This window comes from Aythya fuligula, chromosome 2 (assembly GCF_009819795.1).
Source record: "Aythya fuligula isolate bAytFul2 chromosome 2, bAytFul2.pri, whole genome shotgun sequence".
NCBI classification, from domain to species: domain Eukaryota; kingdom Metazoa; phylum Chordata; class Aves; order Anseriformes; family Anatidae; genus Aythya; species Aythya fuligula.
The window spans coordinates 109,723,716-109,740,895 of NC_045560.1; the positions used below are offsets into that span (position 1 = coordinate 109,723,716).

Below are 17,180 nucleotides of genomic sequence, written 5' to 3' on the forward strand. Positions count from 1 at the left end.
TGGATGGCAGAGCTCAGAGGGTTGTGCTCAGTGGTACAGCATCTAGTTGGAGGCCTTTTCCTAGCAGTGTCAGCATTGTGCAGTCTTGTTCAGTATATTCATCAGTGGACCTGGATGATGGAGTAGAGTGTGCACCTTCAGCAAGTTTGCTGATGATACAAAACTGGGAGGAGTGGCTGATCCACCATAGTGCTTAGTGGTCATTCAGAGAGACCTGGACAGGCTGGAGAGTTAGGCGGTGGGGAACCTCATGAAATTCAATAAAGGCAAGTGCAGGGCCCTGCACCTACGGAGGAATAACCCCAAGCACCACTACAGTCTGGGCACTGACCTGCTGGAAAGCAGCTCTACAGAGGGAGACCAGAGGTTCCTGGTGGATAGCAGGTTAACCATGAGCCAGCACTGTACCCTTGTGGCCAAGCAGGTCAAGAGAGGTGATCTTCCCCCTCCACTCAGCCCTGGTGAGGCCACACCTGGAGTGCTGGGTCCAGTTCTGGGCTCCCCAGTACAAGAGGGACATAGAGCTACTGGAGCGAGTCCAGAGAAGTGCTGTGAAGATGATTAAGGGACTAGAGCACCTTCCATACAAGGAGAAGCTGAGACAGCTGGGCTGGTTTTGCCTGGAGAAAAGAAGAATTGCCTGGAGAGGGGGTTTTATCAATGTGTATAAATATCTGGAGGAGAGGGCGTTAAGAAGATGGGGCCAGACTCCTTTTCAATGGTGCCCAGCAACAGTACTAGAGGCAATGGGCACAAACTAAAACCTAGGTAGTTCCATCTGAGTATGAGAAAACGCTTATTTACTTTGCCCAGAGAGGCTGGAGTCTCCTACTGTGGAGATACTCAAAACCCAACTGGATGGGTTGTCCAAATTCTTCTTGAACTCCGTCAGGCTCAGTGCAGTGACCACTGCCCTGGGGAGCCTGTCCCAGTGCCTGACCTCCCTCTGGGTGCAGACCCTTTCCCTAACCCCCAGCCTGACCCTCCCCTGTCCCAGCTCCATGCCGTCCCCTTGGGTCCTGTTGCTGTCCCCAGAGAGCAGAGCTCAGCGCCTGCCCCTCCGCTCCCCTCGTGAGGGAGCTGCAGGCCGCCATGAGGCCTCCCCTCAGCCTGCTCTGCTCGGGGCTGAGCACACCGAGTGACTTTAGCTCCTCCTCATATGTCTTGCCCTCTAGACCCTTCACCATTTTCATAGCCCTCCCTTGGACACTTTATAATAGTTTTATGTCCTTATTATATCGTGGTGCCCAAAACTGCACACAGCACTCAAGATGAGGATGTACCAGCCCAGAGCAGAGCGGGACAATCCCATTCCTTGACTAGCTAGCAGTGCCATGCATAACGTACACCAGGACACAGTTGACCCTTTTGGATGACAGGGCACACTGTTGACTCACATTGAACTTGCTGTCAACCAAATTCCCAGATCCCTTTTGTCAGGGCTGTTCTCCAGCCTTTCCTCCACCAGTCTGTACATAGTCACAGGATTGCCCCACCTCAGGTGCAGAATCCAGCACTTGCTGTTGCTAAAATTAATGCAGCTGAATACTCAGGTCTCTAGTTTGTCAAGATCTCTTTGCAAGGCCTCTCTACCCTCAAGGAAACCAGCAGCTCCTTCCAATTTCGTGTCATCTGCAAACTTTGAAAAGTAATTGAGAGGTGTCTCATGATGACATCAGCCAGCTTTTTGAGTACCCTGGGATGAATCCCATTGGGCCCCATAAATTTACATGCATCCAGTTGGAGCAACGATTCCCACACAAGTTTAGGGTCGGCTGGGAGTTTATCATTCCCACAGTCACAGTCAGGTCTCTGGGACCCCTGGAGGCCATCATCGGTGTTGAAGACAGAGCCCAAGAAGGAGTATGTTTGACATCAAGGTGTTTTAGGATCTCCTGGACATGTTTTTATCAGCTGTGTGTTTTTTTTTACAGTTAACATCTGGCAAGTTGAAGTCACCCATAAGGACAAGGGTGGCTGATCTAGAGGTATCTCTTAGTTCCTTAAAGAATAATTCTTTGATGTCGTCATCCCAGCTGGGTGGCCTGTAGTAGATTCCCACAACAACATCAGCTTTATTTGGTTGTCCCCCTATCCCTACAGAGGCTCTCAGCCGTGACATTACCAGAGACGAGCACTGTATGGTCCATCCACCCCCTGCCTCACCTGCCCTGCCTGTCCCTTGTAAGAGCCTATAACCGGCCATTGTAGCACACCAGTCACAGGACTCTTCCTTCCCGCAGGTTTTGTTTAAGCCAATGATGTCAGCTCTGGGACGGAGCCAAGGCTTCCAGCTCCTCTTGTTTATTCCTCATGCTGTGTGCATTGGTGTAGAAACATTTCAAATGTGCTTCATTGTAGCCAGCTCCTCCTGAAGCAGACTGAAGGATCTCACTAGCACGCAGTCCCTCAAATTTTGGCATGCTTTCCTTCCCATAGCTTAGCACAGGCAGGCCTGGTTTTATCCCTTTCCTCCTTCAAATCTAGTTTAAAGCACTATTGAACAGCCTTGCTAACTCCTGCACAAAAATCCTTTTCTTCCTCTGAGAAAGGTGTATCCAGTCAGGCAGCAGCAGGCCTGGTGTTCAAGAATCCCATGTTCAAGAAACCCAAACTTCTGGTGACACCAGCTTCGGACCCATGTATTCATAGAATCACAGAATGGTTTGCATTGGAAGGGAACTCAAAGATCATCTAATTCCAACCCCCTGCCATGGGCAGGGACACCTCCCACCAGACCAGGCTGCCCAAAGCCCCATCCAGCCTGGCCTTGAACACCTCCAAGGATGGGGCATCCACAGCTTCCCTGAGCAGCCTGTTCCAGTATTGTATTATATTGGATTGTATTATATAGTATTGTATTGTATTGTATTATATATATTGGACCCAGCCTCATCGTATTGTATTGATGAGCTGGGTCTACCTCTTCCTTACAATACTGTTTGCTGCTACTGGAAAGATAGAGGAAAATGCTGCCTGTGCCCCAATCCTTTAATCAGTTGTCTCAAAGCCCTGAAGTCCCTTTTGATCGCCCTTGAACTTCTCTTTGCTACTTCATAGCTGCTGCTAATGTGAAAAACCAATAAAGGATAATAATTGGAAGGCTGTACCAGGCTAGGGAGTTTTCTAGTAACATCTCCTACTGGGGTCCTAGGGAGGCAGCAGACTTCCCTCTGGGTTGGGTGCAGTCAGCATATCAGGCCCTCTGTTCACCTCAGATAGGAGTCACCTATGAGAACAACATATTTTTTTTTAGTGCCAAAGGAGGGGGATAGTCTAATTTTTAGTTTGGAAGTCATACTTCAAAATAAACCCTCACTTACTTTATAATCGTAGGGAGATTTTTCTATTTTTCTTAGAACTATAGATTCATTCCCATTTATGGCCTGCTGAGATAGTATCAGCACAGGAAGACTCTAAATCAAATGAAAATATTTGACTGATTTGGAACTTTATGTCAGAAAGTATCCATAGTACAATAACACTAGATGTAGACAATACCCATTGCATTACGTATTTTTTCTTTCTGATCACCGTCATGCTAATTGCCACATCTAAGATTAGACACAGCTTGTTTCTGTAGGTGGTCTTCTGTGTATTTCCTGGTACATATATATGCATGTTAGAGATGTAATACTGTACTCTCAAAAATTAATTATTTTATTCCTCAGATTATCATTAGGCTTCCTAAATGCCCACTAGACTGTGAAATAGCATTTCGAGAGCTCAGGAAGTGTTTCTGAATTGCCCATCTGCAGTTTTCGATTTTAAATTTCCTCTAGCTATGGTACTTATTTTTGCTCATGGCTCGTACATCTCATACAGCCTGTTCTCCTTCCCCTCTTTCTCTTCTTTTAGCCCAGTTTTATTAAGTAGTTCCCTCAAGCATAGAAAATGTGTTCCCACTGTAAGTGTAGGAGCCTCCCTGCCATCATTCTCTCACACTTGTGTCATGTTTGTGGGTCACGTTCAGCAGCGCGCCCTGTACCAGAAGGGGGACAAGGGAAGCAAATTCCCTAGGGCTGGGGGAGCGCAGCTGCTTGTCCTGTGAAATATCTCTGGCATTGTTCTGTAGAAGAATGCACTGATGGATCATCCTCAGCAAGGGTATGCTTCAGTGGTTGGGATACTTAATGGAATTTAAAAAAATATGTTAGTATTAAAGCAGAGAAATGTCTTTGTCTTCAACAGAATGCTTGTATTTCTAGTTGAATTCCTTGCGGAGATCGTTGTTCTATAATCCCAGAAAGTTGGAATTACCACAGTTATTTACAGCTGAGTTCAACAGGAAACTACTTCTGGAAAAAATATATATCTAATTAATGGCTGCCAGTTGACTGTTTTTGTGTTGTAGGATCTTTTATTATTGGTCTTCTTAAAAAGAAGCTAACTTTATAAAGAAGCTAACTTTTTTTTTTTTAATTTAATTTTATTTTTTTTACTATCAATGTGTTCTTACAGGTGTCTCTGTTTAAATATTCTAATTGTTAAGGTACTTCCAGTGATGTATCTATCTGTTGTTTTTTTTGCTGTGGAAATAATATACTTTTTAAGGTTCTTTGTTTATAGACTTTCCTTTATCTAAAGAAATGAACAAGTTATTGATCTATCTGCCAAAATCAGATGGAACCCAAAATATTCATTTGCTTCCAAATTAAAAGTGATGAGTTGTTTTCACAGGCGAGTCCTTAAATCAAGAGTTGTAGCATTACTGCTATATCTTTTTTTTTTTTTTTTTCCCTAAGGTGGTGTAACTGTATTTGTGGCCTTATATGATTATGAAGCTAGAACTACAGATGACCTTTCATTTAAGAAAGGTGAACGGTTCCAGATAATAAACAACACGTAAGTGTTCTCATTCATAAACTTCACTTGGGCATTGTTCGGAATGAATAGATCCTTAGCCCTACTTCAAATGTATGTGTCATATTTCAGTGAAGAGTAGATGGATTATTTTTTTTCTCAGATGACAGAGTCAACACGCATTAAAATAATTATACTGGGAAGGTGATAACTTTCAGGCTGAGGTTGTGTTTGGGTGCAAGTGCAGAGCTGTAGTGACTAGGGAAGCCCAAAACCGCCTCCTCCCCTGCTGATAGGGCTGCATCTTTGCATTCCCTTCTGCAGCAAGGCACAGCTATCCCCTTCAGGGCAGCAGAGGTGTCGCAAGCTCTGTGCGTTGCCTGTCCATCTGACAGGGAGGTGGGGAAACTGGCAGCACTGCACCACGAATGCAGGAGTGAGCAGCCTGCTGGTAGGAGAGGACTTCTGGCCATGGAAACACATCTCACTGGCCTCCGTAGAAAACCCACGCTAAGGTAGCTTAGTAGTAGCTTGATGTTCTGGAGTATTACGGCCTGATTTCTAGAAGCCTAGTAAAAAATAAATTATTTTTTTACTTTGAAGACTTCTTTTCATGCAGATTTTGGGTGTGGTAGTAGTTCTAATATGTAGGTGGGACAGTTTTCATTCATTGAGTTCTCTTAATTTTATTAGCTCACTTTCTGCTTCTTTTGTTTCTTGCTGTCACTGTACAGGCAGAATGACATGGGTGAGGCAGAATAAGACTAGGAACTGGGAAGTTTGTCTACATACCTCCATCATAAAATGTTTTGTTGCAGGTTTGCATTTTGCATATATAGATAAACTCCTTTACTTTAAACAAAGAATCATTTAAAGTACAGAATTCCACCAAGAAGCACTCACATTGTTCACAATTAAAAGGAAAATACATTCAGGTGTAGCAGAAATTCTTTTAGAGTCCTTCTCAATTAAAATAAAATGTTACCTAAATTTAACCTGTCTTTCATACATCAGGATGCTGTAGCTGTTAGGAATGATGTATTGTTCATGTGTGGAAGAGATAACTGATCTTTCCTTGCAGGGAAGGAGACTGGTGGGAAGCAAGATCCATTGCTACGGGAAAAACAGGCTACATCCCAAGCAATTATGTAGCTCCTGCAGACTCCATTCAAGCAGAAGAGTAAGACGCTGTACCCTGTCAATCTGTTCTTGTTATCCATTCTACATTTTTACTCTGTGGTGATACTGTTCCCTTAATTCCTTGCATGTAACACTGAAGGGATAGTAGGATAACACTACTAATTAAAGGATAGGAATGCTATGTGGGTAGTGTCAAAGATACAATTATTACTACTGGTAAAGTGAATACTTCTGCAAATGTTTTATTTGTGCTTGCCATGTGCAGGGCTAAAGGAGAAAGTTTGGGAGAGTGTAGTAATGGAGGTGAGAACTGTGGGACATGCACTGTATTTCTCATTGAGCAAAAATACATGCTTTTAGTTAAGAGTTCACACATCCTCAACTGTAGGTTTTTATCCTTATTTTTGCTTGCTAAACCCTGAGTTGAATATCAGCTATATCCTTGGTAGTACCCGTTCTCACATTATTAAATAACAGTGGTATGGACAGCTATTGTTAATCTATTCATCTATAGCAACTTCTTGGTGATGGAATTGTTAGGCACACTAGGGACAACTATGAGTTGGGAATTTTTCATGACTTTGGGTACCAGTGCTTCCTACATTTAATTACAAAGATCCCAAAGCACTTACAGAATTGTGTAAAGTTATTTTGGTAATTGTGAGTTGGGGTATACTTTCAGGTGATGCTTGTTTCAAGGGACTAATTGTAGTTATTGTACTAGCAATGTAACGCTCCACAGCTCTTGCTGTGATAAACAGGCATGGTTCTGCAAATAAGCAATTTCCCCATACATGATCTGGGCTCTTCCGTGTTTCCTACGGCACTTTTGGGAAAGCTGCCCAATTTCCAGGACATTTCCTGAATCTCAAGCTGAGACTTCAGCGTGCTGCTGCTCTCATCCAGATTTTTGCTATTAAAAAGTGATTGTGCCGCAGGCTTGTTGTTATTTTATGGTCTATGGTTTATTTTATCGTATTTCATCTGCTTTTAAAATTGATTTTTTTTTTTTTTTTTGAAAAAAATGAGATCGGTATTATTATTACCATTTTTTAAACTATGCAGTAAAAGCATGTTGTCATTAGGGCTGCAGTAGTGGTAAAATGGAAACAGTAGACCTTTGCAAACAAAGAATGCAGTGCTTCTGCAAAGGAAGTATTGCTCCTAAAGACAAGCAAAATGTGGTGGTTGGGCTTTGTCATACGTTTTTGTGATGACTGGAGGTGAGAGTGAGGGGTAATGAGTGAGGAGGCTGTTTTAAACTGACGCTATTTTAAAGAACTAGTGCTAATTTTATTAAATATTACTACAGCATTTGGAATCGAGCTCATTTGCTTTAGAGCTCATTTGTTAGCCCTTTCCCTTGATTGTGTTTATAGATTTTGTGTTGTGATTGTGGCTGGAGTTAGGAGTGCAAGGCAATATACATCCCCAGATTGCTAGGATTTTCTTTAAACGGTCTTTTCTAAGCTTGAAGGCATTTATATCACAAACTGCTTGTGATAGGATCCATATTATCCTTGTGGCTTTTGAATGCTGCTATAACATAGATGTTGAACACTAGTTTAAAAAAAAAAAAAGTTAAACCTACTAATATTTTATAGGTACTAAAATAAAATAAGACTTTACAATATAGTTTGTAAATTGGCATAGTCTTGGGGTTCAACTTTGCTTCATTAAGACTAAGAGTTACTTCAAAGTTGTTTCAAGTGTATGTACGCTCATGACCAGTTCTAATTTTGCATGTCAAACTGTGACCACAATAATAAGTAAAAATAAGTTTAAAATTCCTAACTGATTGTACAGGCTGTTCTGATCACATGCCAACAAAATGATCCCTCCTTACCTACATTTTTTGCCAACTTCCAACAATCATAAAGCCAGATTAGCTTGATGCTACAACGGTCCCAAATTAAAATGTTGGAAATTTACACTTTGCTTCATTTAGTGACTTTTATGATTTTAATGAAAATTACTATTTTCTTCTAATAGAAGACTTTCCTTTTCTGAAATAACTTCAGGCAAGAAAAAAAAGCAGATGTGTTAAAACATCTCCATACTTTTCAATATTAGAATTCAAAGATGGAGTGTTGCTCAGAGAGAACTACATGATACCTACCAAAAGGGTATTCCTACATGAACAGGAAAAAAAGTGCTCCCCCTACTGAGGTGTGCAGCAAAAGGATGAGAGAGAACAGAAGTTGAACAGAGGAGGTTCCAGGTGGAAGTAACAAAAAGCGTTTTACCCTGAGGACAGGCAGCCAGGTAGGGGCACAGGTTGCGCATGGAAGCTATGCAGCGTTCACCCTTTAGGATATTCAGGACTGAACTGGACACCCCCTCAGCAGCCAGGTCAGATCTCACAGCTGATCCTGATCCTGCTTGCAGCAGGAGGCTGGACCAGAGACCCCCCAGGGGCTCTTCCAACCTGAATAAATGTGATCCGATGATCTTGCTGCACACCCACTTTGCATTAAATACTGTTTTGTGATTTATAGCTGAAACTTCCTAGAGAAGGTAGTTTTGGCTTCTGCAATGTTTTGAGTATGCCACCAACAGTATTTCATTGTCATCTGATTCAGCTTGCCCTATGAACTTTACTACAAGGAGGGTGTTACTTTCAGCAATGAATACTACTGATATCTATTGTTGAACCATAAGAAAAACATAATATTTGCAGACAGAGACCTCTTTTTACTTATTTTGTGAACAATAGAAATTAGTCACGTAGAAATAGGTCATCTTAATCTTCCAATTATATGGACGTTTTTACTTTTATTGATTTGTAACTGCTTTGTAATATTAGTAGCCCAGTCAATGCTTGAGATTTATAAATCTTGTATTTATATGACTAGAAAAGCGTAGGAGACTTTTATTGACACTAATTTCCTCTAACTTTTTCTAGGTGGTATTTTGGTAAAATGGGCAGGAAGGATGCAGAAAGGCTACTTTTAAATCCTGGGAACCAGCGCGGCATTTTCTTAGTAAGAGAGAGTGAAACCACTAAAGGTATGTGTGCCTCTGTATATCTCTTCTTCCTCTTCTCCCCAGGGTGAGCACGAGGACTATTTTTACGTTGATTACATTACACGTATGCATGTGCACACGTGTGTGTGTATAATGACAGTAGGGGAGATGCATCAAAAATATTTGTAAATTTTTGGTGAAACAGCAGGTATGACTTATTTCCTAGGTGCTTACTCCCTTTCCATACGTGACTGGGATGAGGTCAGAGGTGATAATGTGAAACACTACAAAATCAGAAAACTTGACAATGGTGGATACTATATCACAACCAGAGCACAATTTGAATCTCTACAGAAGTTGGTGAAGCACTACAGAGGTAAGCCGAAAGTCTGGTGTTCCAATACTAGCTTGTGTTTACCATGAGGAAGAAAAACTTCATATGTAGCTTATTTTTAAAATTCACAATTACAAAGTTTCTTTTTGATTTTGATAAACAGTAAATGAAATAGTTCTTTTACCAACATTAGGACGTTACTTCTGCTATAGTGTTACCCTGTTTAACTATTAAGCTTTTTTTTTTTTTTTTTTTCCATTTTCCAGAACATGCCGATGGGCTGTGTCATAAGCTAACAACTGTGTGTCCCACTGTGAAACCACAAACACAGGGACTAGCAAAAGATGCATGGGAAATCCCTAGAGAATCTTTGAGGCTGGAAGTTAAGTTGGGCCAAGGATGTTTTGGTGAAGTATGGATGGGTAAGAGCTTAAGCTGACATCTTTCAGTTGTCTGTATGCATCTTTTAACAGTATTTTAAGTAAGTCAGTATCAGAATCTGAAAAGATAATCTTATAAATAATTGAAGGAAAAATACTGATTATGATCAGTCACATAAAGTTAAAAATAATATTCGATGTAGTTAGTAATTTAAGATTTCTCTGTTACCTAACAAAACTGAAGCAAAAAATAAAAAAAAAAAAAAGCAGAAAACCTCTTTGGTTTTGTATTGGAGAATAACATATAATTTGCTTCTCTAGGAACATGGAATGGAACCACAAAAGTAGCAATCAAGACACTAAAACCTGGAACAATGATGCCAGAAGCTTTCCTGCAGGAGGCTCAAATCATGAAGAAATTACGACACGACAAGCTTGTTCCGCTGTATGCCGTTGTTTCTGAGGAACCAATCTACATAGTCACTGAATTCATGACAAAAGGTGTGTGGCAGAATAGGCTGAAGATACTGTATCAGAAAGATTATTTAAAACCCCAGGAACAAATTAAATGTTTAATTAATGTTAGGTTTAAAATGATAATTCTGATTAAATTAAAATGAGCAATGCTTGACCTACTTGAAGCAGTTCCGATTTAGATCATGGGTGGAGGCATGAATTTTTTGATGCATCTGTGTCACCCTTGCTAATCTTCCAAGTACATGATTTCATTTCATTTCATTTCATTTTTCCTCATTTATTTAGTGCATACTGCCTGGTATATTTAAATTGGGTGGTATAGCTACAAATACTATTACAAGAATATGCCTTCCTTCTGTTCATGCTCACAACAACAGAATTAGTTGTTTTGTTTTGTTTCTTGTCTAGAAGAGTGATGAATTTTAAAATAGTTGGCTATTTTTAGCAGACTCTGGCCTTTATCTCTCCTTGTTTTCAGTCCTTCGCCCTTCTTTCCTTGATATATCCCCCTGCTAGTGAAATAGAGATTTAGTTTGAATGTGGAAATGAACTTTAAAAGCATATTAGTATTTAGAAGAAATGGATTCTCATGTCAATTTTTCCGGATTTTGAAAAATGCAAACGTCTGTTTACCTCAGAGAAATTTTGCTATCCTGTTAAAAAAAAAAAATACAAGTATTGCCAAAGCCCAGGAGAGTAGCTGCTTGTGTTCAGTACTCTTCCACAAATATGTTTTTTTGTGTGTGTTTTATTTTTCCCCATTTAAAAAGATTTTAAAGTGTTTTACAAGTTCAAAAACATAGGAATAGAAAATCTAAGAATTTCTTTCTGTTTTGTTGTTTTTTCTAAATAACAGTAGACAGTCTCTTTCAGATCTTAAATTAGTCATGCAAAATCAGTTTTCATTGTTCAGAAATCGGGTTTTAGCAAGGCAGTCAAGATAAACAATTGCTTTCTAGGGATGTTACCTTGGAAAAGCAGCCTTGAGCCTTTCATGCTCTTATTTCCAATGAAAAAATACAGCAACTGACTAAAACCGCATCAGACAGATCTAATTCATTACTACTGCCATGAGTCCACTGCAAGACCTGCTATTTAGTGATTTTTTTCCCCAACCATCACTGCACTTTTCATTTTGTCTGTCTTACTTTGACTCCAATAAGACAGATTAGGGATTAGTCTTTATTCAGTCTGTTCCTCTACCCTTATGGAAAGCTGTTGTGTCAGAAACAGGATTTTAACATACATGTAAAAATTATTGTCTTTAAAAAAGCACAGGTCCTTGGAATTAATTTCAAATACTACTAATGCTGAAATATTCTGAACACAATTGTGTTATATAAATATGAGAACATAATATATCGTAAAGTATGGAAGATACTTTTGTTTTCCCATGTAAGGAATTAAAAGCAGCAATTTCAGAATCACTTCTCTGGTATAGAATTGGAGCTGGCAGAAGATTTAACTAACAGATAGGTGGTTGTTGTTGTTGTTGTTGTTGTTTTTGTAATTGTTGTTTGTTTAATTATAAATTATGGAAAGTCCAGCCAGGAAAGGCATTGATACCAGGAAGGTCAGGCAATATAATCATCAATGGCAGTCTGTTTTATCAGCGTTTAGTTATCTGAATTATTAAAATTGATTTAAAAGTGCTTAGATAAAATTTGCAGAGTAGAGTCAACTATACGGGCATACTCAATTGCTCTGGTAAATGAGGATTTTCAAACTCAGATTTTGGGAGCTGAATGCATCAATCCTAACGTCTAGAAAAAAAAATCTTGTTCATGTTTTCAGGACAAGTTAGTGTGTTTTTCTGTTGTTTTTCATCAAACTGTTGTCATATTTTACAGGCAGCTTACTAGACTTCCTAAAAGAAGGAGAAGGGAAGTACTTAAAACTTCCACAGCTCGTCGATATGGCTGCTCAGGTACATTTTATAACCAAGAAAATTATATTTTGTGCTTAGAAATTTAAAACTATATCAAATATCAACTAAATATAAATATTGTACACTAGCAGTTGTACACTGTTCTTTCTTACATTTTCTGTTGTAGATTTTTGTAATTTGTCAAAAAGAAATGGTCAGTTACAAATTGATAGATACTGTCGAGCCAGGCACACTCAAATCAATGTTGTCACAAGCTGTGCTTTACTTCCTATACTTACACAATGAGAATACACCTAAAATAAAATGATATAATTTAATGCTTAGGCTAAATGTATGTAGTCATGGAAAGTAATTTTTAATAAAACTTTATTTTTAAGATTGCTGATGGCATGGCTTACATTGAAAGAATGAACTACATCCACAGGGATCTCCGGGCAGCTAACATTCTTGTAGGAGACAATCTTGTGTGTAAAATAGCAGACTTTGGTTTAGCAAGGTTAATAGAGGACAATGAGTACACTGCAAGACAAGGTAAGATTGATTTATTTACTCAATAAATAAGTCCAGTTATCTTAAAATTATTTAGAACTATTACATTTAGCAGAGTGTCAATGTATGCTGTATGCGTGAATAAAGATAATGCATATAAGTGTGCTTGCACAGCTATGTTTGGGTGTCCCTCTTGCTTAAGTGCATATTTTGTAAACTTTCTGTGTTCAGAATTATTTAGCAACTTGCTTATGTTTTTAAAAGACATTTGAAACGTTTTTTTTTAGGTAAAAACTTGCTATAATTTGAAGAGAGATGAGGTTCTAGAGAGGGTATTCCTCAATTTCTGAAGATCACCCCACTTCTGGAAACGTATTTAATTAAGAATCCCAGATGTCTTAACTGCTTCCAGAAATTATAGCCAGTAGTTGCTGCTTTGGTTTGAAACTGCTTTCCGGCTTAAAATGCTAAAATACTAGTTTTCAAATTTTCAAATGTTTGACCTTGAATTTGGTCAAACAAAGCAAACTAAAAAAAAATTGAGTGCAGTATTCTTTTTAAAATATTTTGAAGCTTAAGTAAACGATGCATGACCAGGGGTAAATTGAGTATCTGTCTTTCCGATGTCTGCAGGAGCTAAATTTCCAATTAAATGGACCGCTCCAGAAGCAGCGCTGTACGGTCGGTTTACAATTAAGTCAGATGTGTGGTCATTTGGAATTTTACTGACAGAGCTGGTAACAAAGGGGAGAGTGCCGTATCCAGGTAAGAGGAAAATGGAATAGATCTTCCTTTACTGTGTGGTGTTCTTTGTTTCTGAAGTTACCTTTTTGACTTTTTACCTTCATCCACAGCCCACAGCTGACAAGCAGAGACAAAAGCTTGGTAACGCTTCACTGGTTCCTTTGTTCACAAAGCTACTTGTTTTATTTACAGATTAACTGTTACATGCTCCTTAAAGTGTTTTAAGATTATAGAATTTGCAAATGTGACTGATAGTTCTTTTCAGATTAGTGGGTGTTCTTAGGTTTTCCTGTCTGTCTGTTCCTGAAATTTCTACTTTTGTTGACATTTTCCCAGTCTACAGTAAGCATCCATAGAATGAACCTGCCAGACCTGTTTTTGAAACTAAGCATATATAACATGTTCTGTCAGATATTTTTCTGTGACGAGAGTTGTAAGGTAGTTCTGCTAGGCATATGCATAATAAAAAGGCATAATGATACCAAATTAAGTGGTCCTTTAGTAGAAGTTTAGGCAAGCAGAAGGTATCTGTGCTTGAGTCTCCTTTTTGAAATAACAGGCTCAAAACAGTGGTAAATGTTCTGTAGCAAAACATACAAGTAACTATACAAATGAAGGAAGGACCAGGTACTGAGGAATTATCAGAACAATGAAATAATTTTCAGAAAATGTATTTAATCCAAGAATTTAAAAATTCACTCAACATAAAACGCATTCATGAAATATTCTGAAATGGTAGATTCACATGCACATTGTAAACAACATTGTGGCTGGAGAAACTTGAAAAGCTTTGGCTAACTGTTCTTTGTATAATGACATTCAAAGGTAAAATGCTTTCTTTTTATTAGGGATGGTGAATCGGGAAGTTCTGGAACAAGTGGAACGTGGATATAGGATGCCTTGCCCACAGGGCTGCCCAGAGTCTCTTCATGAGTTAATGAAACTGTGTTGGAAGAAGGACCCTGATGAGAGACCAACATTTGAATATATTCAGTCTTTCTTGGAGGACTACTTTACTGCTACAGAACCACAGTACCAGCCTGGAGACAATTTATAAGCCAACAGTCTATATAACATGCACAAATCTGCCAAATGTAAAAGACTTGCAAAGAATTCCTGACGTCTATAAGGAATCAAAGGAAAGAAAATCTTCGCTACTTTGCATGCTCTTAATGGCAAACTGGAATTTCATAATACAGTTGCACAAAACCACTTTTAAAATGTTATAATCTAATTTACCAATGACGTGTATTTTTTTTTCCTATTTCCCAACTTACTTCAGGGTCCAAAGGAAGCTTACTGATAATACGGGCTAGTAAAATGAGCGTTGGTGTGAATGATAGCAGAAAAAAAACAACAATGTTTCAAATCCTTTATTTTTCCAACATTTAATCATTTACTAAGGAGGGAATTGTCTGGAATTAAAGTGATCTTGGGGTAGGACATTTTTAAAGCAGAAGAACTTCGTGGGACCAAGCAATGCTATTCCAGTTCTGTAAAACTTCCTGTGTTCAAAATTATATGTCCTGTCCCCCATTCTTCCCCCTTAAGATGGTACAACCATATTTGATACATAGTCTTGATCCATAAGCTTCCTCTTGCATGGACTTAATTAGGGTAGGCAGGTTAAAAGAGAAATTGGAACAGAGAATGACAAACTTGATCTAAATGGTAGACCTCAATAGTGAAATTAGAGAGCATAATGCACTGTGTTAATACTTGTATTAATATAACTGGAAAGTAGCATGAGAGATTTTTCTTTTTTCTTTCTGCGTAGCTAATTAAGAATAATGAAGGTAACTAGAAAATGAGGTAATATTTTATAAAATTATGTTGCTAAAGTATGATGATATTTGAACTTGAAACTATGTGATACAATCATGGGGGGAAATCCTTTTATCTTTTAAGCTCCGATCCTACAGAGTGCTTAGGTATGGGAAGACTACCTGAACAAAGCTCACCATGAAAGCAAGATTGAAGCTGGTAAATGGCCACTTCTTAGTCCTTTTGCAGAGACAGATTCGGTACTGTTGTATGTGGTTTATATGTGTTAGCAAGGGTGGGTGCCACAAATGTTAATTGTCACTAGTTCAGGGATTTGATTGCACTTTTGCTTTTCTTGACTATTAAGACACCCTTACACACAGTTGCTCTTCCCACTTATGCCCTTTCTACAGAATTATTTAACTAAAGATAAAGAAAAGAAAATGTGAAAGTTTAAAAACTAAAGGGAGAAAATATATTTAATATTGTCCGAATATAGTGACATTGAAATTTGCTGGCTTTCAGCCCAGCTCACACGACATCTAGATTTATTTTTTTTGGCTACTGACATATCAAGCAATAACATCATGTCTTTTACTCAACAATTTGCATGACGTTTTTGAATTTCTGATCAAGCTTATATACTTTAATTTTGAAACACTAAACTCTTACGTATCTATCGGGTTTGAATTTATATTAGCATTGTAAAGCTATCCAACAAATGAATTTCAGAAAAGTTGGTAATATAGTTCTGGTACTAAACCTACCTTTTTTCATGGGTTTACACTACACTGAATCCAGCTACCAAACAGATCTTTGTAAGTACAGTGCCATCATTTTCAATTTTCCTTCATCATCACTCATCACCTGTACATCTGTGGTTATCAAATTTTAAAAGGGCTTTATGTAAGAAAAACAAAACAAACAAAAAAAAGACACAACAAAGATCGAAAAATACAATGGAATTTTAATTTTTCTAAATATTTTAAAATAAATAACACAATCATATGAGTTTATGTATTAATACAGGTATAACAACAAATGCCAAAAATGACACTGGCATTGTTTGGATTTTAATTACAGAATGGAACAGTTCATTGTAATAACACTTGTATAGCAAAGGAATAAAACACTAACTTAATGAACGTGTTCATTGTAAATGGTTGTGTATTATAAGACTTCTCCAAAAGAGTTTGTATGTTTATGAAAATTTATTTGTTTCACCTGAGGATCTTGATGTGGTTCTTACCCTAACAGAGTTTAAAATTCACATTCACACTTTTTATATAAATAGTAATAAGTTTAATTATGTAACTAAGTATTTTTATAAAGTATGGCATTGTTGAACTGTTTTGCAGAATTGGTTCAAAATAAATTTCTCCTTGATTGCATCTGCTTATTTGGGGGGGGGGATGAAGAGGGGGGAATGGGGCAGGGAGAGAGCAAAAGCCTTCATATTGAGGGAAAAAGGAGGGGAATAAAAGGGAAAACTGAACTTTGAATCTATAGCTGTCTTGATGACTTCAGGGTGTATTTTTATCCTCTGTAAACTGTTTTAATGTACTTCCGTAAAAGATACTGAGTTCACGATGTGTTAGAAACTGTTGCTGTGAAAAGGGAGACTTTTTGTAGAGCAGTTCAGGAGTCCTTGGGAGGAATTGGCTAGAACTATTCTGCCTAAACTTAAAATAAATGCCCCACAATGGATAGACAGACAGACAGGCTTGGGGTTTTGATGAGAAATCCCAAAGTAGGCTCTGGGCTGGCAGCCACTGCCACGCTGCCAGCCAGGCGTGTGTCCCCTCTTTCCCTTTATCTGCTGTTGGCAGTCACTGCTGACTTCTGCACAGTTTTTTTCAGGGAACTTTGTAAATCTGTTCTTGTGATAGCTGTTGTTTTATCTCAACTTCACGGACTGTTAGCTGTCACAAAGACCAGTGCACTCAAATCACAAATCCTGAAATTCGTGTGCAGTGCCACTAGTAGCAGTGCTACTGCTGCCAACATATGGTTTGAGTTTCAATAACAACTCATAACACAGCGCTAAAAGTGTTCTTACCGATGCTATGAGCTGCAAGGTTTACTGTATTTTAAGTATGTTCTGTACTGTAATTAATGTTTTGCTATTTTTAATGACAACAATCATGTAGTATCTGGTAATCTGTGTGCTCCCCGTTGTCCATCTGAACGTCAT

The 17,180-nt window shown here is 38.6% G+C and overlaps 1 protein-coding gene across 1 annotated transcript in view; it reads left to right on the forward strand.

The window, feature by feature from the left end:
• The window catches only part of YES1 (YES proto-oncogene 1, Src family tyrosine kinase), a 50,299-nt gene extending 34,388 nt beyond the window's left edge, over positions 1 to 15,911 (forward strand). Inside the window, exons 3-12 of the mRNA XM_032181547.1 lie at positions 4,746 to 4,845; positions 5,885 to 5,983; positions 8,849 to 8,952; positions 9,137 to 9,286; positions 9,511 to 9,666; positions 9,946 to 10,125; positions 11,952 to 12,028; positions 12,367 to 12,520; positions 13,112 to 13,243; positions 14,071 to 15,911. Coding sequence (XP_032037438.1) covers positions 4,746 to 4,845; positions 5,885 to 5,983; positions 8,849 to 8,952; positions 9,137 to 9,286; positions 9,511 to 9,666; positions 9,946 to 10,125; positions 11,952 to 12,028; positions 12,367 to 12,520; positions 13,112 to 13,243; positions 14,071 to 14,279 — 1,361 coding nt within the window. The 3' untranslated portion in view covers positions 14,280 to 15,911. The remainder of the gene's footprint in view (positions 1 to 4,745; positions 4,846 to 5,884; positions 5,984 to 8,848; positions 8,953 to 9,136; positions 9,287 to 9,510; positions 9,667 to 9,945; positions 10,126 to 11,951; positions 12,029 to 12,366; positions 12,521 to 13,111; positions 13,244 to 14,070) is intronic.
• The last annotated feature ends 1,269 nt before the right edge of the window (positions 15,912 to 17,180 follow it).